The 24,995-nt window shown below is 36.1% G+C and overlaps 1 protein-coding gene across 3 annotated transcripts in view; it reads right to left on the bottom strand.

Moving 5' to 3' along the window:
* ClpX (Caseinolytic protease chaperone subunit) overlaps positions 1-24,995 on the bottom strand; it is a 201,486-nt gene that overhangs the window by 174,281 nt on the left and 2,210 nt on the right. For all 3 annotated transcript variants that reach the window (XM_090406130.1, XM_090406128.1, XM_090406129.1), the window contains one exon: positions 2,388-2,494. In XM_090406130.1, coding sequence (XP_090262256.1) covers positions 2,388-2,454 — 67 coding nt within the window. In that variant the 5' untranslated portion in view covers positions 2,455-2,494. The remainder of the gene's footprint in view (positions 1-2,387; positions 2,495-24,995) is intronic.

Below are 24,995 nucleotides of genomic sequence, written 5' to 3'. Positions count from 1 at the left end.
CATAAGAATCTGAAGGAGAAAGATGTTGACATTGCATAAGAGATGGTAAAGGGGTGTTTGAAAAAAAATGCAGTATTAGAATGTATACCCAGAGTCAGAAGCATAAATCAGGTAGGAGTTAGACAGATGAATAGCATCATCATTAAGCAGGAGTTCTAAACAAAGAAAAAGTTGTGAAAAGAATATAAAGACAAATGTAATCAGCATGCCCAGGAACAGTACAAGGCACAGGCAAGAAGGGTCAACTTTATGAGGGTAGTCTGAAAGGTTCTCGGCCTAACAATGTAAAAACAAATTTATAATTTCAAAATTATTTTTATTTTTCAACGTAATCTCAGTTAAGATTAAAACATTTATTCTTAGTGGTTCTCAGTAAAATCTGCAAAATACTCCTCTACAGCTACAATCATCTGGTCATATTGATTCAAAGAAAAACGCTGACCAGTGAGGAAGAGTTTTAGTTCTGGGAAGAGATAAAAGTCAGAGGGAGCCAAATCAGAGAGTGGATGTTCTAACAATTCATAGTGCAGATCCCTTAATTTTCCCACTTCCAAAACACCTTTGTGGGCAGGTGCATTGTCCTGATGAAAGATGATTTTTTTCTTCTGCAACCGGGTCTTTTCTCACGCAATTTTCTTCTAGTCTGGTTAAAAGATCGGAATAATATTCCCGGGTTATTGTTTTACCCTTTTCAAGATAATTAATAAACAAAATGCCTTTAGCATTCCAAAACACTGATGCCATGACCTTTCCTGCTGATGGAACTGACTTTGTCTTCTTTGGTGCTGAACAACCAGCTTCTGTCCACTGTTTTGACTGCTGTTTGGATTCTTGTGTGTAATGGTGAATCCAAGTCTCATCCATAGTAATAAATCAATGCACAAAATCAGTTTTATTCTTGTTAAAATGCTCCAAGCACTGTTTAGAGATTTTCATGCGAGTGTGTTTTTGATCTGCTTCAGGCAAAATATATCCTACACGTTCTTTTGAAATGCCTATAGTCAGCAATTTCATGCACTTTGACTCAGCGGTCATTCAATACCATATCGTGCACTTGATCAATGATTTCTGATGTTGTTACACTTTTTGGACATCCTTCACATGGATTGTCTTGAAAGCTCATACGGCCATGTGTTAAACTTAGCACCTCCATTTCTTAATTGATGAAAATGAAGGAGAAGAGTGCCCATAAACTTTTATTCCCATAAAAGTTTATGGGCACTCGAATGAATTTCTTTTCGCGTTAAATTACAAAGAATTTTATAACCGCACGATACTCAATTTTATCCATTTCAAGGGATACGGACAACACTTTTGCTTCAGACAGCTGTATAAAACAAACTACTTGATAAAATGACTTGCAATTTAACATGGATGCTTATGACAGATGTACCAACTTAGAAAGAAAAAATAAATCTTGCTGATAATGTTGCCATCTATGGTCTAGGCTGATAACTTTCCAGACCACTCTCGTATAATAAGGAAGGCAAAAGCTAATTATCAAAGAAAACTACATGATGCGACCAAAAGAAATTCTAAGGAGCTCTTTTGCTACGTGGCAATTAAAAGACGGAATGACTATGAAAGGATGACCTTAAAAAGTGATGACGGTGGGAAGTAACCGAACCAAAATCAAATACTTGAATTACTGAGTGATCATTTTGCAAGGGTGTACCATTTAGATGATGTTGGATGTTACACTGACTGATAGGAGATTAGAGGTACATTTAGAATATTGCAGAACCTCGATGCAAACACAGACGTGGAATTAGATGGCATACTGGCTCATGTATTACAAGAATGTGCAAGAGAATTATCAGCTACTCTGACCAAGCTGTTTCATTTAAGTCTCAGTTCTGGGAGAGTGCCAATAGGGTGGAAATTGCTGATTTTGTTTTTTACAGACAAATTTTTTCTTGGGATGGGCTCCAAACAGATGCAAAAAGAAAGGTGTCAAATGTTTCAAAGCTACAACTATCATCCACATAAAAAAAAAGTCAAATTTCTGATTTTAAGTTGATGTTTTTGAAACTGATGCCAAATATGCTTTGCTTCCTTATATCAAACAGCAAAAAAAATATAAGAAAATTTAAATTTTCTTATATTTTGTTCTTTTATTCTTCGGTAGTTAGTATACAAACTAACTTTTGTAATTTGATACATTTTATTAATAAAATTGGTAACAAGCTGCTAATCCTATAACACACAACTTTTTCAAAAACAGCAGTAAATAAACAGCAATACAATTTGCAATTCTTGAAATATATGAGGAACTTGCTAAGCTGATAAATTTAATTAATTTAAATTTTTTGAAAACTCAATTTAGAAGGCTCTTCACTGTTCACAATAAACAATTATTTTTATAAAATATTTCTGAGAATTTATACCTCCTTTAGACACTTGAGATACTGCTAGTTTTCTTGCTGAATTCAGTCCAGAGCAAACAGCTGACATGATCACTGCAAACTGTAAATATTTTAATATGGCAAATTTCCTAGGAAGCAAAAAAAAAGATAAAAATAAAATTAAGAAATTTTCCAAAACATCATATCCTCATTTTTATAATTGAAAATTTTGACGATGATTATGAAAAAAGATTATGAAATCCATATAACTTAGTAACTCTGTTTTATAATAGTAGTATTTAACAGTGACGTGATGTCTGAAGCATACTATCCATTCATTTCTGCAATCCTATTTTGCCATGCATGCTATTATGTTATGACAGCTCCAATTCAACAGCTGAAGGCTGTTGGATTGTCTGGAACATGTTCACATACACCTTTTCCTTCAGGTAACCCCATAGGAGAACATTCATGAAGAAATTAGGGAGATGCAGCCAGAAACACATTAACAGCTGTTCATGCAACATGCCATAGAAAGTGCCCATGTGAAGCCAAAAATGGAAGGCATTTACATGATGTGGTTTTTCATAACTAATTTAAAAAAAAAAAAAAAAAAATCCAGGTTTTGTAATTCATTATATAAAAAAGCATAAAAATAAACCCCTTTGTGACTTATGGGCCACTCTATATTAGCTACACATCAGAAAATCATATGAGAATATTAAAAGTCAAAACAAAAATAATGGCTTTCAAAGCAGAAAAACAAAAACCCAATAAGTAAAATAGTGTTAAAAAAAAAAAAATCAAAAGAAGTAAATACTCTCAAATAATACAGACATTAAAATATCAAATTTTGTTAAAGTAAATGGCATAGGAAACAATATATTTAAGCTATCTCTGGTACACCAGAATCACACTATATAACATCCTATCTTTTTGGGAAGTATCTAATTATACTGATGTATTTAGAACAGGTTACATGATGAACTACAGAGCTAGAAATTATAACAGACTTAGGAGAATACTATCTTTGGTCCTCTGGTATCAGTTACTGAATGAGAAAAATAGCGGCAATGAATGAGAATCTTTGAAAAAGTGCTTAAATGAGGTGGTATCAGAATGTGTCCATAGTGTTAGTGTTCAAAGAATAAATAGGGTGGGAGTGAAATAGATGTGCAAGCTTATTAAGCAAGAGAAGAGGAAGAAGATGCTATGGAAAGAATATAATGAAAACATGAATGAGAGGATTTATGAAAAAGAGGCAGCCCTCGGTTTACTCCTCACTTCTGTTACTGAAAAAAAAACGGGCATAAACCGAATCGGCATAAAAACGAACCCAATTTTAATGGGAGGCACAGAGTTATGTTCCGTGCAGTCAAAAAATATGCACATGAAGTATGTGTAACATTATTATATTTAAGACTTTGATAATACATACATATATATTTGTTAAAATAAAATTATTAATAACAAAAACAAAACAAAATTATATACAAAAAATATGAAACTTTGAAAAGATATTACATATTTCTATGTTAAAGTTCCTGGTTTCAGATCACCTGCATTTTTTTTTTTGAAAAAAGTATCCAGTGTTGACTGCCAAGATTTTCTTTTTCTTTCTTTAAGGAGTTCAGTGTAAGGTTGAACAGATGTGATTACACTCCTTTTTACGTTCGCACTCCGTTCCCAATCATGGCCCATTTCGCAGAGTTCATAATTCATAATGACTCTATGCTTGCAAGGATATGCTGTAAATCGGCCGTTTTTAGATCTCTCAGAGGACCTTCTTCGTTTTCTTTCTCCTCCTTTGGATGTTGAATTGTTCGGCTAATTCTTTTAAGTCTTCATTGGAAAGCAGTTTATCATGGCTTTCTAAGACTTCTGTCACATCTTCAGCTGTAATATCATCCGATCCCACCTCTCGCGCAAGCTTGGTAATGTCTTCAATAGCATTCTCCTCTTGCTCTAATTCCCCAAAGTCATGCATAAATACTGGAAGAAGTCTTCGCTATGCTCCTTTTAAACACTTTGCTGACACTTCATTCCAAGCTGCCTTGATGTTGTTAATGCCCTTCAAAATATCGAATGACCGCCAACAGTCTTTAATAGTTTTTCCTGAAGTGTCCAAGACTCTTACCATTTCCATAAATGTTATACGGAGATAATAGGCTTTGAAGATTGATATAATCCCCTGATCCATCAGTAGCAAAAGCGACGTGTTTGGGGGCATGTAAACAACCTTGACATCCAATGGTGTTCTTACTTCAGCAAGGTTTTGAGGATGTCCAGGGGCATTATCCAAGAGAAGCAATGCCTTGGCTGGCAAATCATTTTCTTTACAGAAGCGAAGTACAGTAGGACAAGAATAATTTGTGTACCAATCTATAAAAACATCTTATGTAACCCAAACTTTCTTGTTCCATTTCCAATAGACTGGCAGCATGGCTTTTAGACCCTTGAAGGCATGCGGTGTCTGTGAATTGTACACCAACATTGGTTTTAAGCTTCAAAGTTCCAGAGACATTTGCACCCAACAAAAGAGTGTCTATCTTTTGCAGCTTTAAAACCTGGAGTGGAATGTTCTTCACAGGAAATGATGGTGCATATATGGCAATGTTTCCAGTAGAGCCCAGTCTCATCAACATTAAAAATGAGATTAGGAGGATAACTTCCTTGTTCTACACAGTCTTGAAATTCTTTAGGAAAAGCAGCCATTGCCGCAACATCTGCACTTGCTGCCTCATCATCACATAATTTGACACTACGGCACTTACTTCGAGACTTAAATCTCACGAACCAACCTCTGTTTCCTAAAAATGTTTCTTTGCCTCCATCTGCCTTTTTAAGATCCTCAAAAATTGTTTTTGCTTTCTCAGTTATAACAGCCTGCATCAGAGGAATGTTTTTCTGATTCAAGTCATCCACCCATAATAATAATTTTTCTATTTTTACATGAAGTTCATCCCAGCTATAACTTACATGTTTTGTATTTAGTACTGCCATAGATTGTTGCGCAGACTGTTTTATTCTATCTGCATTTTTCATAATTGTAGTAACAGTCGATGGAGGTAAGTTCATACTTCTACAGACATTAGCACGTGTCTGCCCATCTTCCATTCTTCGTATCACCTCCATCTTGAAATGTGTGAATGATCTCCAGGCATGGAAATCATTCACACATTTCAAGTGTGAATGATTTCCACGCCTTCTTAACATGAAGTTCAGCTAACTTTTCTGCACTTCTTTTACCAGACATGATATGTAATTATGTACTTTATCAATTTAAATACGTATATATGTAAAAAAAAATTAAACAGAACAATTAGGTAGATTCACCAATAAAACTAGGTTTGATACATATACGTCGTAGTAGCTCGGTAAACACTAGAGTGCCTGCTAGTGTCGTTTCTCGGTCAGACCACACTACAGTAAGAAAGCATGCGCAGGCATCCAGTGTTATTGTGAATCGCTGTAAATTGAACCGTCATAAACCGAGGGCTGCCTGTATATAAAGCTCAGGCCAAAAAAGTAACGAGTATGTACAGAAAACTAAATATCAGAGTATGAAAAGAACTTGGCTATGCAAGCTAAAGGCAATCCAAAAGAATTTTGTTGTTATGCTGCAAGCAAAAGAAAGAAGGAATAACTTTATTGAATGTGGATGGTACTCTAGTGTCAGAAGCTAATGAGATTGTTCAGTTAATGAGTGTTCACTTTGCTAAGATATATCAACCAGGTGTATGTAACATGGTGCACAGTGCTACTGCATTGGATGAAAAGTTAGAGGTTCATGAAAATGAGGTTGAAGAGCTGTTGCATAACCTGGATGAGGATTTGTCAATAGGGACAGATGAAATATCAGCATGTTTTCTAAATGAATGTTCAGCCCAAACTGGCTAGTAAATTAAAGATACCAAGAAATTATATACTTGGTTTAATCCTTTATCCAAGTGTGAGCAAAGTTTGAGCCTGAAGTATTTTCAGGACTGGATCAACTCGATAGAAGCTAATGACTTCACATCACTTGTCTTAGTATCCCATAATGAAAAGCACATATCCTTACAGACATGTATAATGCTATGCATTACGGGAAGGATTACTACCTAGACCTGTTCTGACCTTTATTGAGGTCTAATCAGTGTAAGCCAGGGGTATTAAAGTAGACTAGCCCCCTAGTGGTGCACTCCGGGCAATGTGATTTTCATGGCGAAATAGTCTACAATATCTGGTAGTCAGAGAACCCTATAGGATCTCCTGACTTTGTTTACATCGCATTTATTCAAAATATCAAACCTGATGAGAAGTTCAGGTTCTTTTCTGAACCGGCAGATGCAGCAACTCAGACCTTCAGTCCGTATCTGCCAAATAAATATAGAAAGCATCAGCTGGTCCAAATGTCAGTGCCTTTCTAAGATACTCAAAAAAATTATATAGATGTAGTTGTTATCCTGGAGACATGCATAGATAAGGAACAGGATTTTCAAAAAAGGGGCAAAATTCCAGGGTATGATCTATTAGGTGCAACACTCCACTAAGTATAGTATATGGTGCTGCCACATGTTCAAAGCAAGATTGATAATGTTGTTTATTTTTTAACGGTATATATTAGAACATAGAAACTAAGTAAATAATTAATTTATTAACTTATTGCTGATATTTCGCTGGTGTTATAACCAGCATCTTCAGAGCACAAAAACACAGTTTGTCACAATACGCGAGACTATAACAACATGGTGTAATCAACGGACTAGTTAAACAAAATTGTAGCAGCAACACAAAGACTAGAGTCCTGATTTTTGGCACCCTCTATCTGAAAAAAAAAAAAAAAAACCTGTAGCTATCACATAAGACTAGAGTCCTGAAAAACCAGTTTTTTTCTTAAGATGACTGTCTCCCAGATCTTAGGCAAGTTAATACAGCCATATTTGTTGAGATTTGGAGTGTGTTTCAGGACTTCTATCACCTCTAAGAACAATCTCTCCGACGTAAGAGCTTCTGTGTAGTACTTTTGTGTTTTTCCAGTTGATCCTGTGTGCAGGAGTATCGAGAGCATGGTCTGCTAGGCCCGACTTGCCATAGTGATAATTCCGGACGTATCTTTTGTGTTCGCTGATGTTCACAGTTCTTCCTGTTTGGCCGTAGTAGGCTTGATTACATGAGCAGGGTACTTGGTAGACTCCTGGATGTGATAAAGGGGGAATGCTGTCCTTGGGTGAGCGGATAAGGGTTGCTAATTTGTTACATGGTCTGAATGTAGTGCGTAGTTTATGTTTATTAAGAATTCTTGAAATCTTATCGGATGTGCCTTTAATGTATGGGATGGGGACTGTTTTTGTTGTAGTTCTCTGTGGTGGATGGTGGGAGGGGTTTCTTAGGAGCGTTTAGTATTTTGTTTATCTTATGTGGATTATAGCCATTGGCCAAGAAGGTGTGACGTAAGTGAGCCAGTTCGGCAGCAAGAGCATTGTCATTGGAACAGATTGCTCTCGCTCTATGGGTTAGCATTTTTAAAATGCCATATTGTTGAGAAGGATGATGGTGTGATTTGTGTAAGTATCTCTCTGTATGTGTGGGTTTTCTAAAAACTGAAAATGATAAGGAACCATCTGGAAGATGTGTGATAAGTGTATCCAGGAAGGGCAGACAGTTATTAGCTTCCAGTTCCATTGTAAAGTGGATTTTGGGATGTTGGCTATTTAAATGTGCTAAGAATGTTTCCAATATCTCTGGGCCATGTGGCCAAATAGCAAGTACATCGTCAACATAGTGTAGCCAAAGTGTTGGTTTGAGAGTGGCTGTATTGATTGCTAGTTTTTCCAGGTGTTCCACGTAAAAGTTGGCTAGAGGGGGGAAGGGAGGGGCACATGGCTGTCACATCTATTTGTTTGTATATTTTCGCTTTCCATGTGAAATATCCTGCATATATTGTGAATTTCAATAGTTCAAATATATCGGGGGGGGGGGGGGGATTTGTGGCTTCAGTAGATTGAGGGTTTCTATTAGTGGTACATTTGTGAATAGTGAGGTGATATCAGAGCTTACTATTAAGTCTGAGCTTTTTAGGGTAAGGTGTTGTAAGATGCTTTTTAGGTGGGCTGAATTTTTGACAGAGGAGGGAGAATTGTTTGTGAGAGTGGCTAGTAGCTTCACTAAATGTCTAGCCAGTTTGTATGTGGGACTATTTATACTGTCCACAATTGGGCGTAAGGGTGTATCTTGTTTGTGAATTTTTGGTGCTCCATAGATCCTAGGTGTTTTAACATGGAAGGGCTTGAGTTTGTTAACTGTGTCTTTGGGCCAGGATGTGACTTTTTTCAATAATTTTTGTGCCTTATTCTTTTGTGTGTTGGTGGGATTGCGATCTATAATTCTGTATGTTGACTGATCTTGTAACAGTGTGTGCATTTTGTTTTCATATACTGTTGTGTCCATCACCATGGTACATTTCCTTTGTCTGCTTTTGTTATGGATACATGTCCCTTTTTATGCTGGGCGACGGACGAGCCAGTATGTAATTTTCCTATTTTATTCAATCATTCATGGGGAGATATTTGGCCTTGTAGCACCACACTGGCCAGATGGGTTGGTGCCTCACAATAGTATATGATATAAAATAAATGGAAAAAGAAGAATTGGAAGATCAAGAAAGTGATGGCATGAGACTGGAACAGGTCACTTATTATTATTTATATAGGTACTCCATGGAGCCAAAAGACTTACTGTAATAAGTCTTTTGGCTATCCATTAACTCCTTAAACTTATTCTCTGTTGGGGTGCTAACAATCCTCTGGCAAATCCATTCCACTGATTTACCACTCAAGTAAAAATCCTAGTCTACACACCCTTGCTAACCACATTCTTAGACAACTTCCAATTTTGACCTCTTGTTTCCCCCCCCATTCCCCATGTATTGAAAATTTTATTTTGTGTCAATCTTATAGAATCTCTTTAGTAACTTATAAGTTTCTATTGTATCCCCTCTCCTTTGTCTGTCAGCTAAACTCTGCAATCCACATGCCTTCAATCTATCCTCACAGGAAACATTCCACAGACCTGCCACGAGATTGGTCACTTGTCTCTGAATCCTTTCCACTACCTCCCAGTCCCTTAAAAATGCAGGTTAACAAATCTGTGCACAGTAGTCAACATGTGGCTGAATCACAGCCTTAAAAAGCAGGATAATAACCTCCCTATCTTTACTTGTCAATATGTTCAACATCCAAGTAATACACTGGGCTGTTTTGCCAACTCTTGCAATATCCACCGCTTCCAGATCCTTCACCTAATGAATGTCCTGTAATCTAGTACCATCAATATGATAAAGTATGTAACCCCTTCCTCCCAAAGTGCATTACCTTACATTTCACATCAAATTGATAGCCACTGTCCTCTGCCCACCCTGCCTGTATTTATTAATTAATATTAATAAATAATTACTCATAAATAACTTGTATTATTCTTTTGTATTTCATTACAAGGTGTCATAAATAAATGGGGTTTCAAAGAGACATTTCAAAAAAGAGGGTTGGTTCATAAAGATGGTTGGGTTTCGATGGGGTTCATCTTTATTTGAAACAGTCAATATATTTCTGTATAAGTGTTCATAATATCGATTAAAAATTTATTATAAAACATCTGTTATACAGAAAAATAATCAAGATAAATTACTATACACTGCAAACAAAACCTTTAGGCAAAATTATTATTATTATTATTTCCCAAGACCTCATGGAGTCAGACTCATCTGGAAGGTCCTTTTATCACACACACACACACATCTCATCATACTGTGTCTTAAACACACTCAAACTCCTTGCAGACACCACACTCTCAGGCAAGGCATTCCAATCATTCATAACTCTGCATGAAAAAAAACCTGCCTCTGACCCCCCTACTCACACCCTCTTTATACAGTTTCCAGGGATGACCTCTGGTTCTCCCATGATCTCCCACTATTCTCTGTAGAACTTCTCCACCATTGATCTTATAACAACCCCTTACCAACTTGCAGGTCCCTATCATATCTCCCCCTCTTCCTTCTCTCCACCAGACTCTGCAAATTACATCTTCTCAATCTTTCCTCATACTCAACATTCCAGAGATCAGAAACTACCTTAGTCAGTCGCCTTTGGACCCTTTCTAACATGTCTTCATCCTTCTGAAAACCAGGTGACCAAATCTGGGCACAATAGTCAAAGCCTTATACAAATGGAACAAGAATCTCCATACTTCTACATGTCAGTGTCATCCGCATCATTCCCAGAAGTCTTTGTGTTGTCTTCACAATTTTGGCAATGTGTCCCCTAAATTTTAGACCCTTATCCACTATCACCCCCAGATCTATTATTTCCTCTACCTCCAACAATATATTCTCACCAAGCATAAATTCTGCATCCCATCTTTGTTTTCCAAATTTTAAAACCTTACATTTTGCAACATTGAACTCACATCTCCATTTGCTTGCCCAATCACTCAATTTATTCAAGTCTTCTTGCAAGGCCACAACATCTTCAGTACTCTTTATGGTTCATCCCAACTTTGCATCATATGCAAACAACTGAATATCTCCATCCAAATCTTCGCCAATATCATTAATATACAAGTTAAATAGTAATGGCCCTAAAACAGACCCCTGAGGCACTCCACTAGTGACTTTCCTTTTCCTGGATATCGCACCTCCATACACAACTTGTTGATACCTATCAGATAGCCAATCTCCAATCCAATGCACTAATCTAATATCCAACCCCATCTGCTCTAGTTTGACTGTCAACTTATCATGAGGTACTCTATCAAAAGCCTTTGCAAAATCCAAGTATATTACTATGTATCCTTCTCCTCTGTCCAAGGAAGAAGTCACTTTATTATAATAAGTAAGTAGATTACTAAAACATGACCTCCCTTTAGCAAATCCATGCTGTCCATCAACGATTATACCGTTGTTGTCAACCCAACTCTGGATCCTAGTTCTCACAAGCTTCTCCAACAACTTAACCACAACACCTGACACAGAGATAGGCCTATAGTTTGATGCTTGAGTTCGATCACCTCCTTTATGAAGTGGCACAATCTTGCCCTCCTTCCACTCTCTAGGAACTTGATCAAGTGCAAGACTCGTATTAAAAAAATATGTCAAGGCAGGTGTCAACTCTCTGGCACATTCTTTCAGAATACACGGTGATATATTATCAAGTCCCACAGCCTTATTTACATCTAGTTTACTCAACTCCCCAAACACCTCTTGCTCACTTACAGTCAGTCTCTCCTCCCCATCATCGACTGCTCTCAATCTCTCCATGAAGTCACATTCACAAGATTGAAAGATCTTTATGAACTGCTCATTAAGTATCTCCACTACACATTCTGCAACAGCTGTCTTTATACCATTTCCTCCAATTAATGTCATCCTTCCATAATCGTTCTTTCTTTTGCTGGCTACATATCGAAAGAACTCCCTAGGATTCTTTTTGGCTTCATTAGCTAATTGCTGTTCATACCTCTCTTTAGCTACTCTCACCAACCAAGTCACCCTCCTTGCCTGGTCTTCGTAGACCTCATTAAAATGGTTACTTCCACTTCTCTTATGCTGCCTCCACAATGCCCTTTTCCTCTGTATTGCATGCTTAATTCTTAAATTACATTGAGTAATTCTAAATTTAAGGAATTATTAGAGGGAAAATCAAGAACAATGCCACTAGGAAGTTTATATTTGTAGATTTAGGGACTCAAAAACACACGTGTTGAACAGATTATTTTATTAATTACAAATAAAATAAAACTTGACGTTTCGACCTCTATATCGAGGTCATCATCGGAAGAATACAACTGTATACAGAACCAAGCTACATGCTCATGCTTTCTATACCAGTAAACTAAATCTACGTAGTTAATAAATCTTTTTCCTAGCCTAGTGATAGAAAAGAAAAACAAAAATAAATAAATAAATAAATAATAAAAAAAAAAATTATATATATATATATATATATATATATATATATATATTATAAATAGATAAATGCAACTACAATAAACTGTTAGAGTCCTCATGTATTAATATTCTGGATAGTTACAAAATGATTTCTTTCAGTTGCTATTGAATGTTCTAAACACTTCACCAAGTCACCAGGTTGTCTTCTTGTAGTGGGAATTTTTCTAATGCTAGTTTAGGATGTTATACAGGTTGTAGATGGGTCCTCCACATTCTTGAAATGGTGAGGCCATCATTTTTGTTGAGATTTGGGTTGTGTTTGAGCATTTCACAAGCCTCTTTAAATTTTCTCTCAAACCAGGTTTTGGTGAGGTGTAGGGACTTGGTATTTTTCCAGTCAATTCTATGGTATGTTTGGAGTGCATGGTCAGAAAGGCCTGTTTTACCGAAGTGGAAGTATTTAATGTGTCGTTTGTGTTCGTCTTGTCTGATTGGGATAGTTCGCCCTGTTTCCCCTATGTATGGTATGTTACATGTGCAGTGTATTTTGTATACTCCTGAGTGTGCTAGGTGTGGAAGAGGATCTTTGGAGGAACTGAGTAGGTGTCTTAACTTATTTGGGGATTTAAAGGTGGTTTTAATGTTGTATTTGCGAAGTGTTCTGTCTATTTTTTCAGAAATGCCTCTAACATAAGGAATGGCAATAGCATTCTTGAAATCTTTTTTGTTCTTACTGGTATCTTTATGGAGGATCTTGTGAATAGTTTTTTTATTGTATCCATTTTTGATAAATGTTTGGTTGATGATTTTGTATTCTTGGTTTAGAGCCTGTTCATTCGAACAAATAGTTAGGGCTCTTTGTTTAAAGGTGCTTATGACACCTAATTTTTGTGTTGGGTGGTGGTAAGAATTTTTGTGTATGTATTGGCCTGTGTGTGTAGGGTTGCGGTAAACTGAGAAGGAGAGACAGCCAGAGGGAAGACGTGTGACAAGTGTGTCTAGGAAAGGAAGAGAGTCGTTTTTTTCCATTTCAATGGTGAATTGGATACGTTTGTGTTGTTTGTTTAGGTGGCTAAGGAATGTATTTAGAGCTTCACGGCCGTGGGGCCAAATAGCGAAAATATCGTCGACGTATCCGAGCCAAATTTTGGGCTTTAGACATGCTGTCTCTAGAGCATGTTGCTCAAAGTCTTCCATATAAAAGTTAGCTATTGGGGGAGAAAGTGGTGATCCCATGGCTGTACTTTCTTTTTGAAGGTAAAAATCATTTTGCCATACGAAATATCCAGAGCGGAGTACGTGGGCAAAAAGGGCCGTGATGTCATGTGGAAATATGTTCTGTAGGAGCAAGATCGTGTCATTGATTGGGACATTGGTGAAAAGGGAAGTTATGTCAAAGCTGACTAATAAATCTTGGTCGGTGAGTGTAATGTTTTTGATTTTACTGATGAAATGTTGTGTATTTTTTTATGTAGGAAGGGGACTGACCTACCAATTCCTTGAGTGTGGCAGCTAATTTTTTTGCTAAGTGATAATTTGGGCTGTCAATTCCTTCAACGATCGGGCGAAGTGGTCTGCCAGATTTGTGTATTTTTGGCAGGCCATAAATTCTGGGCGCACGGGCATACTGAGGTATTAATTTTTTTATCATTTCTTTGGGCCATGTGTGGACGGATTTGATTAATTCAGTTGTTTTCTTTTTGTTACGTTTTGTGGGGTTGTAGTTAACCTTTTGGTAGGTGTTATGGTCTGATATTAACTGGTTCATTTTTTCAATGTATGTCGTACGGTCTAACAGGACGGTGGAATTGCCTTTATCGGCTTTCGTTATTATAATATCCTGGTTATTTTTTAAGGATTTAAGGGCTAGATTTTCGGTTTTGTTTATGTTGGTGTTTAGTTTTTTGTTAGAATTTAGTATACACGATGTTTCCATTCATATTTTATCAGCCAGAATGGTGGGGAGGCATCGTAAACCTCTCGATATGATACACGATATCAAGTTTGTTTACTGACCTCAGAGCAATGGCATAGTTCAAACCTTTCTTTAGCAGCGAGAGTTCACCTTCGGTGAGAATGTGGTTTGATAGGTTGATAACTGAGCATTGATCCGATGGTGGTTGGTGGCTCCTAACATTGTTTGCAGACAACTGGTTGCTCCTTATGATGTCGGTTTGTGGTTGGCTGTTCTAGGAAGTTTATGGTGCCATTAGAGAGTTAATATTACTTTTGACATGCATATTTAACAAGGGCTTTCTTTCACATCAATCCCAAAGGAAACCAAAGAACAGTAAGGGTGCTTCATTTCACAAAGGAAGTGATGAGTAAAGCTTTGCATTGTAAGCAGTTTGTATATATCTGGGGAGTAGTTAAAAGTACACAATATGATACAATGTGAAACAGGAATACAAACTATGGTCTTCCAAGTCTCTCTCTATCTTGAGTTTACTGGTAAATGTCAGATGAAGTTTTACAGTTCAGTCTATTGATGGTTTCACAGATGTACTGCCAAAATTGTTTACATGGTCTTCCTCTATGGCAATTGCCCTCTTCTGGTTTGTATAGGAAGAGGGATTCCATAAAGGGTAAAACTTCAGGATGTCTGAGTTGATGTCCAAGCCATCCAAGTTGTAATTTTCTGGCTGTACTGATAAGTGGTTCTTGTTTAGACAGATTTCGCACAGTAGAGTTAGTGACATGGTTCATCCAATGATCAGTCTGAGCCATGTAGTTCCAAAGGAGTTAATTAGATCTGTAGTTTTTTTTTACTGCTTACTGTCCAGGTCTGAGAATGATACAAGAAGATGGATCTGCTGGTTGCAAGGTCTGTGTAGCTCAGTAGAAGTGGCGTTTGCACTCTACAGCACTTGACTGCATGATGAAAGGTGTTCGAATCTAGTTGCTGACTAGAGGAAGTTCTTCTAAGCCTTTTCTCGACCGGTTCCAGAGTTAGTCAAGCTCTGGCATGGGTTAGCGGATTTTTCCTTCCAGAAACTTGGGTTTTTCGCCTGTAAACTCAAGTAAATTGGCGGTCGAACCCACACTATTTTCAGACATTAAATATATTGTGTTAGGGACCACCAGATGGTGGCACTCAGTAGCCACCTTCTTCACTGCATGCCGATTAATTAGTGATAGCCTCGGGCCAGCTATCTTTGATTGGCTACCAGTGGAGAATGAACTGCCCACTCAGTCTCCAAAAGTTAGATAGGACTTAAAAACGGCCTCACATACTCCCTATGCGGAAACAAAAAGCGTTACCTGATTTTTTTTTTTTTGATATTAATGATTTCCAGATGGTCAGAGTTTGTTATGGAAGACTAGAGCCAGCTGTTCACATTTTCTAATATCATTTTCTGTACTGCTGGTGTATGATCAGGGCCGGCGGAAGCGGGTATGCAGAGCATGCGGTGCATGCAGGCACCACTGCCGGGGCACCGTTCATAAGTTCATTTTTAAGAAACAAAATTTTTATCATGAAAACAAAAAATTCTTAGAATGATCAATATTAAAATAAATAAGATCGGATACACCGAATAAAAATTAAAAAAAATTGTATGTTGCCGCCTCTTTGATCAGCCGGCTGTTTACAATTTTGCAGCGAGAGCAGGCTAAATGCTTGCCTGCAGAATGTTGTGTCCACTGTGGTCTATCTAAAGTGAAATGGTGAATGGTTTTTATGTGCAGAAACGAATTTTCGTACAAAACATTTGTTGCTAGATAACCAGTCATATGGTACGCATCTCAGTGGGCTACTGACAGTAGCGCAGTGCAGACTATGATTTCGTCTCTGTGTCGTGTTGTGTAATAATTTCTTGTGGGTATAAAATAGAAATGGAATCAAAAATTAAAAAAAAAAAGTTATCCAGTGCACAAAATCATAAGCGTCATGCTGCAAAAAAGCAGATGTTAAGAAACAAACTGGGGCTCAATAAATCTGTTAAAATATTCTGATGCAGATTGTAACCATCTCGATACATCAGAAATCAGAGTTGAAGAACCGTGCACATCATCCAGTTTGCATGAAAGTATTATTGCAACTATTGAACAAGATAAAAAGATGCATGATTTAAGTGAAAAACAGTTAGGAGAAGACTTAGTTGTAGTTGACCACGAAACTAACACATTGTTAATATCTGTAAATTTTGAAGATCCAGGTGAATGGGGAAATATTGATGAAAAATTACGAGTTGTTTTAATTGAAATGGGGCCTGTTCAAAAGAAAAATATAATATATCCCAGAGATACATATGGTCGTAAATTTGGCGACAGATATTATAATAGAAAAATGAAAAACAGTGACCTTGTGCATGGCTCATTTATTCCGAAATTTTAAATTGTGTTTTTTGCTTTTGTTACAAACCTTTCGCACCTACCGAATCAAGTAGTCTTGTAGAAGGTTATAACGATTGGAGAAATGTAAGTACAACTTTGCATATACATGAGACTAGTTTAACTCACATGAAAAATTTCTTAAAATGGAAGGAAGTTGATAAAAATTTAAAAAACAAAACTACTATTGATTGAGAGACTCAATGGAAAAGAAACATTGGAGGAGTTTTAGAACGCTTGATTAAAATTATAAAATTCCTTGGTAGCCAAAATTTAGATTTTCGTGGATCATCTGATAAATTATATGAAAGGAATAACGGCAATTTTTTAAAATTAGTCAAACTGTTTGCGAAGTTTGATCCCATTATGGAAAATCATGTTGAAAGGACCCTACAACGAAACAATAGAGTACACTATTTGAGTAAAGACAGTCAAAATGAAATATTGGAAACTTTAAGTAAGGCAATCAGGGATATAATTTTATTATCAATTCGAAAATCTAAATATTATTCCATAATTTTAGACTGCACACTTGATGCAAGTAAAACAGAACAAATGACCATTATTATTCACTTTGTTTCCTGTGACAATGGAATTGTCAGGGAAAACTTTTTAGGTTTTGCAGATATATCAGATTCCACAGGATGTAGTTTATGTGTAACAATAATTCAACAATTGGAAAAATGGAACATTCCCACTGAAGACATGAGAGGTCAATGGTATGATAATAAGGCAAATATGAAAGGGGAAAAATATGGGCTCCAAAATTTGCTTTTGAATAAAAATCCTCGTGCTTTTTATGTGCCATGTGCTGCTCATACTGTAAATTTAATCATTAACGATGTAGCCAAAGTGAATGCAGATACAATTAGTTTCTTTGCAATTATTCAAGAAATATACAATTTCTTTTCATTCTCTTACAAACATTGGGTAATCCTTTTTTAAAGTTTGTAAAAAAATTAACATTGAAACAGCCATCAGATACGTGATGGGAAAGTAAAATTAATACCAACCGCCCTCTACAATATCAGTTACGAGAAATTTACGATGCTCTTTTTTGAAATTTTAAATAATGAAAATTTTAATAAAGAAACTCAGCATGAAGCACAAACATTATGTGCTAAAATAAAGGATTACAAATTTATTTGCTCTCTTATAACTGGGCATGATTTACTAAACAGAATAACCCTGTGAGTAAAATGCTTCAAGACAAAAATATGAACATTACACTTGCTTTAGAATCTATCAAAAACTTAAAAATATTCTTACAAGAGTATCGATCAGATACAAATTTTAAAGAAGTTCTAAAATGGCAAAAGAACTGAGTGAAGAGGTGTACGGAGAACAAGAATTTAAAACTGGTACGGAAGTCCGACGACGAAAGAAGACATGACAATTTGACTACGAGCATCATGACGAAACGACACAATCGCCAGAAGATAAATTTAGAGTGAATGCGTTTTATACACTTCTAGATGTTGCAATGTGTTCGTTAATAGAACGTTTTGAACAACTAAAAACATATTATGATAATTTCAATTTCTTGTATAGATTACTACAAATTAATAACAAAGATTTACGAAAAAATTGTGACAATTTAGAGATTCTCTTGAAGGATGGCGACAATAAAGATGTAAATGCAATAGAACTATATGACGAGTTATGTGCTTTCTGGAATATTTTTCAAAAGAATAATTTAAATATTCAAAACCCTTTCGATATTCTTAATTTTATTGTGTCCAATAATTTATCTTTCCCTAACTTTTCAATTGCTTTAAGAATACTATTAATCTTACCTGTTAGTGTAGCGAGCGGTGAACATTCCTTTTCCAAGTTGAAATTGATTAAAAGTAGGTTTTAATTTAAAACCTACTTAAGAACAAGTATGTCACAAAAAAAGGCTTGTTAGTTTGGCATTAATAGCTATTGAAAATGATATATGTGCAGAATTAGATGTTAAGACCATTATTTCTAATTTTATGAATATGAACTCAAAAATCCTAAAATTTTAATAAAAAAAATTTCAAATATATTTATGTAATTTAATTTATTTTCTGTTATTCTGTAAAGATGCTATTTTTTGAATACTTATATTAAATGTTCTAATTATTTCTGAATTCTTTTCTTATTTTCCCATCTATCTTGAGTTTCTTTTATTTTCCTAAAAGATAGTTCCACTTATAAAAATTATTAAAAAATTGTACAAGTTACTAAGAATTTAGTAACTTGTAAAATTTTTTAATAATTTTACAAGTTACTAAACTTTAGTAGCTTTTTTAAACTTTAGTTCAAATAAATTTTAACTTTAATTAAAATTCATTTTAATTTTGTTAGCAATTCAGGTCAGTGAGAAGGCTATAATCCCTGTATCATTATATTCAGCGATTAAAGTAAATTGGTTTTATCAAAATTTGCTTTAACTTTTGAGAATTTTTTGAATATTCGGGTTTTTATGAATATCCTGCTTGGTCAATACTCCCGGTTCATTACATTTAGCGAACTAACGTGTGGTTGTTCTGTCAAAATTTATTTAAGAAATTTCAAATAATTTAAATTTTTATTATCGTGAAACAACCACACATGCCCGGATCGTTACAGGGGGTCGCTTAGATAGACATTGTATGCGGGTGGCAGAGACCCTAGCACCGGCTCTGTGTATGATCCAAGATATTGGAAGTTCTTTACTCTTTCTAATTTTGTTGATACAAAAGTATAAGGTTTTCATAACCTATTGAGAATACTTTTGACTTTTGTATGCTGATCTGCAGACCAATAAGTTGAGTATGTGCCTCTAGTAGACTGAGATATTTTTGTGCATTTGTTGGCTCTGTATCAATAAGAACAATGTCCTCGGCAAAGCAAAGATCAGTTATTTGCATGGTGTGGGTGGATGTTCTAATGGTAAAACTAAGATCTTCTGTGTTGGTCAGTAAAATGTAGTCCAAGCATACCAAAAACAAATAAAGTGCTAGTATATCACCTTGCAGGAATAATGGTATGGTAAACACAAGGTATGTTTGATAAATCAAATATATTAAAACTATTTGATAAATCAAATATATTAAAAACTGCCCTGAGTGTATGAGGCTCAGCTAGATCTAAAACAAGTAAAATAGTGACTGCACTCATTAAAGAAATGAGATAGCCTACTAATATATGATAAATGATTAAAATAAATCCAGAGTACTCACACAGGCATATCATCACGCCTCAACAAGGAGTGTACAAAAGGAAAGCATGACTTGGGTGGAACCAAGTAAAAACTTCCTCTCTACAAATCCCTAATGATACTGGACTGCCAGTTTAAGTTCAGGCTTATTTGTTATTACTTTGTTATATAAGATTTGTCACAGGAATAACTGTTTCAGTTTAACAATCTTCTTGTAGTCAGTGTAGGGGACAGGATGACAGTTACATTCTTGTTTCTCTTGATCTTAGAGAACATGGCTTGAAATTGAGCAAATGCAAAGCGTCTCCTTATGTGATGTAACAGATATTGGATCTGCCTGTAGACAACTTAGCAAATCAGTGTGAAGGATGTAGCTTTGGTAGTTTTCAATTTTACATGATATAATGCAGCTCAGCAGTGCAGGTGATAAACACGGTTGATTCTGAATAGGATTTACTCTGAATATATGGTGCAGAATTGCTATTCAAGTGAGAGAAAATGTCTTTCTCCTCAATGTCCTTTCTTGTTTATCATTTTTTTTCTTGTATAATGTTACCTGTGGAGCATCCATAACTATAGAATCATATGTGTACCACAGCAATAACTAAATTTATTATGCAGATATTTTGTCTTACATATCATAAGACATCATTATGACTGTGGTGCTCCTAAACAATTCATCAAATCACGAATGAAAGCAGCCCAGATGCTTATCAAAGTAACTGGTCTACTTCCTCTAAGCTGTACCATTGACACTAAACTGGCTCACAAACTTAGATTTGCAATGATGGTTTTCATACTTATGATCGTATGTTGTTCTCCTTCCTCATAGAAAAAGTCAGGAGAATGTACATTATTATTAGCAGAGACCACAAGGGAGTCAAAGACTCATTGAGGGAGACAGTATCACCCACACTAGATGTCATATCTTCTCTTAACCATGCTACTGGCCAAGATGTCTATACATGTCAAGGTTATCATGGATGCAAAGTGCATATTAAAATTGTAATACCATTGATATTACATTGAAATATACGAGGATGACTATTTGATCCATAATGGCCGATAAGGTGGTTAAATTCACTCACACTGGATGCATTCAATACTTCAACAGGCAAATTATTCCACTCACTCACTGCACTATGACGGAAAAATATAGCTCTCACCCCCTTTCTTAACTGCACATAAAGTTAATTCCAACAGATGCCCCTTGTCCTCTCCCTACCTTCCACATAATGAAAACATTCATCAGTTGATAAACTATAACACTCTTTCAGAAGTTTATAGACCTCTATCATATCATCTCTCTTGTTTACCATTTTTTTTTTTTTCTTGTATAATGACCTGTGGAATATCCATAACTATAGAATCATACGTGTACCACAGCAATAATTAAATTTATTATGCAGATATTTCATCTTACATACCAAAAGACATCATCGGCACAAACAGTGAACAACAATAAGGAATATGAATAAAGAAACAAAACAGAGAGCACGCGTTAAACTTGAATCCCTCTGTGTATATAGTCACATGTTCATGGGTTAAAATATTGGGCGGAAAATAAATTAAAATAGATTAGTTAAAAATAAAATGCAAGAGATTACAAATATATTTAATACAATCAATAAAAACAATTCCCCACACTTCTGGAATAGTAAGGCAGTCACTGTAATTGTGGTTAGGTCAGTGAAGTAGGGCTTCAGCACTTCCTTTGTATAAGCATTCATGTTTATATATGGATCTATGTAGCAGCTTTGTATTTACCTATTGGATCCTGTGACTAGTGTTTTCAATTTCATGTTGTGCAAGGCCAGATTTGTGAGGTCTGATAATTCTTTCTTTTAAGGTTACACGGTGATCAGCACTCGTATTTGTAAATTTAGGGACACAAAAACACACGTGTTGAGCAGATTATTTTATTAATTACTAATAAAATAAAACTTGACGTTTCAACCCCTGTATCGAGGTCATCATCGGAAGAATACAAGTGTATACGGAACCAAGCTACATGCTCATTCTGTATACCGGTAAACTAAATCTACGTAGTTAGTTAATCCTTTTCCCTAGCCTGACCTCTAGTGATAAAAAAAAATAAATAAATAAATACAACTACAATAAACTACTAAAGTCCTCATGTATTAATATTCTTCTGGATAGTTCTGATTGTTATAATATGATTTCTTTCAGCTGCTGTTGAATGTTACAAACACTTCACCAGGTTGTTTTCTTGTAGTGGGATTTTTCTATGGCTAGTTTAGGTTGTTATACAGGTTGTAGATGGGTCCTCCACATTCTTGAAATGGTTAGACCATCATTTTTGTTGAGATTTGGGTTGTGTGCGAGCATTTCACATGACTCTTTAAATTTTCTCTCAAACCAGGTTTTGGTGCGGTGTAGGGACTTCGTATTGTTCCAATCAAACCAGGTTTTGGTGCAGTGTAGGGACTTGGTATTTTTCCAATCAATTGATTGGAAAAATACCAAGTCCCTTCACCGCACCAAAACCTGGTTTGAGAGAAAATTTAAAGAGTCATGTGAAATGTATCATCTGACCTAATGTGGTTCAGATAAACAGTAGATTTCTTCTTTAAAATTATTTCATAAAAACTATTTCAGGGAAATAGGAGCGGTCAAACTGAAGAGAGAGAGGTGTAGTATAGCAGCTAGAATAGAGAATGTTGATGCTGGTAGAATGGCCGCAAACACACAGTGATTGTTATGTTTATACACAAATGTGTAAGGAGTATTCAAAACAAGAGAGCTGAGTTTGTTGCATTGATTGAGATGGTATGCCCAAAAGTAATTTGAAGAAATGAAACCTGGTCATCTGAGGAGGATGTGATGTCATGAATAGAATTAGGATATATAATTTTCTGGAAAGATAGAGATGTGAAAAATGGAGGGGGAGTGCTGTTAATGACTGCAGAGGAAATGTGTCTGCAGTGTGTGAAAGTTGATAGTGCATGCACAGATTTTGAATCCGTGTGGTGCAAAGTTGAAATAAATAAGTTAGTATATCTGATAGGATGCTGTTATAGGCCAGGGAATGCAGAGAATACGACTGTAAAATTTTTAGGCAAATTAGTTGAGACATATAAAAAGAAGGTGATCCTGATGGGAGACTAATTACAAGAATATAGACTGGAAGGAGGAGATAGTGTATGAGAACAAGGAGAGTAAGTTTGTGGAATTTCTGAGAGATAAGTATCTTAAGCAGCACATGACTGAAGCAAGTAGAGGCTTTAATGTTTTGGATTTGGTGATTACTTCACAAGATGTAGTTGTTAATGAAATGTTGACACTGCTGCCAGTTGGTGAGCGTGATGATTAGATACTTGTTTGGGAAGTAATGAAACAAGAAAAGGTCACTGCCAAAAATGGATACATGTGGAAGTATAAAGCAGGTGATTATAGGAAGCTCTGTAGTCAGCATCAGTATGTTGGGTAAATGAGCTGAGCAGAAAAGATGTCAACAATGCACATGGAAACTCTCAAGGAAGTATCTGACAAAAAGCAATGTATGACTGCATACCGAGGGTAAAGTGAGTAAATAGAGTAGGAGTGAAATAAATGGATGAACAGTGAAATCAAGTAAGCTGGAAAAGAAAATGTGATGGAGGAGGTACAAGACAGTTGGTGGTGATCAGATCCATGAAGAGCATAAAATGCAGGCTAGAAAAGTGCATGGTAAAGAAAAAAAAAAAAAAAAAGCATGGTAAAGAAAGAAAAGATGCAGTATGAGAGGAGACTGGCTGGTCAGGACAGGGTTAACTCAAGGGAATTTTTCCACTACATGGCAAGCAAAAGGAAGAATAATTATGGCAGATTAACACTGGTGGATAGTCGTGCCAGCAGACTAACAGCTACAAAGGTTACAGTGGAATTACTGAACGAGCACTTTATCAACGTATATCATATTGGTGTAAATGATCCGGTGCAGTATATAGAAGAGAGGCGAGTATTAGGAGAATTGGAAGTGAAAGAAACAGAGGTATATGAGATGTTGATTGGGTTTGATGTGAATAAGGCTGTGGGAATGGATGACATATCACCACATATTCTTAAGGAATGTGCACCACAGTTGATTATGCTCTTGACCTGGTTATTTAATGAAAGTCTTGCAGTGGGTAGGGTTCCTAAAGAGTGAATAGAAAAGACAAAATAGTACCACTCCACAAACATGGTTCTGAAACAGAAGTCTCCAACTATAGGTCAGTCTGTATAACAGCAGGTGTGGTCAAGGTGTTGGAAAGATTGGTAAGGAATAGAATATAGAATTGGATTGATGGACATAGCATTCTTATGATAGTCAGCATGGATTTGTAAAGGGTAGGTCCTGTTTTATTAATTTACTTGTATTTTATGATAAGGTGACAAGTTAGATAAGGGAGAATCATATACAAGTGATATTCTTAGGCTTTGCAAAAGTGTTTGCCGATTACCACATGATAAGTTACAAGGTGCAGAGGATGGGAATAGGTAGTATATTGGTTAGATGGATTAGAGATTGGCTCTCCGAACAATACCAGCAGGTTATGTATGATGGAGCAGTTTCTCAAAAAAGAAGGGTAACCAGTGGCATGCTCCAGGGTTCTGTTCTTGGGCCCATGCTGTTTAACTTGTTTGTAAATGCTATATCATGTGAACTGGCTGAGAATATTCAGTTATTTGCTGATGATGCAAAGTTAGGAAGAATTATAAGTAGTACTGCTGATGTTAAATCCCTTCAGTAAGATTTGATTTGAATAGACTTTTTACTTGGACAAAAGAGTGGGGGTTGTAATTTTAATACCAATAAGTGCAAGGTGTTGCATTTTGGAGTGCAGAAACATAAGGCTGTGTACTATATTGATGGTGCCGTACTGCAGTAGGTGGATGAGATTAGAGATATGGAAGTGATGGTTGACAGTAGACTGAAGTTTAGAGGGCATATTGCTAGTGTTGCAAAGGCTGCACATCATAGTGCTGCTACAATAAGAAATACTCTAACATGTAAGGATAAAGAAGTGGTTGTGGCACTGTATAAGGCACTGGTCAGACTATACTTGGACTATTGTGCTCAGATCTGGTCACCTGGTTGTCAATGTGATGTGGAGACATTGGAGAGTCGAGAGACAAGTGACTAAGACGATATCTGAAGGTTGAAGAAGTGCGGATTGCAGAGTTTGGTGGATAGGAGGAATAGAGGTGATGTGATAGAGGCATTTAAGTTAGTGAG

Source organism: Typopeltis vanoorti, chromosome 16 (genome assembly GCF_054136105.1).
Source record: "Typopeltis vanoorti isolate ZY-2024b chromosome 16, IOZ_Tvanoo_1.0, whole genome shotgun sequence".
Taxonomy (NCBI): Eukaryota; Metazoa; Arthropoda; class Arachnida; order Uropygi; family Thelyphonidae; genus Typopeltis; species Typopeltis vanoorti.
Note: the sequence above shows the minus strand (reverse complement) of the source record. Positions and strands in the feature narration are given on the sequence as shown.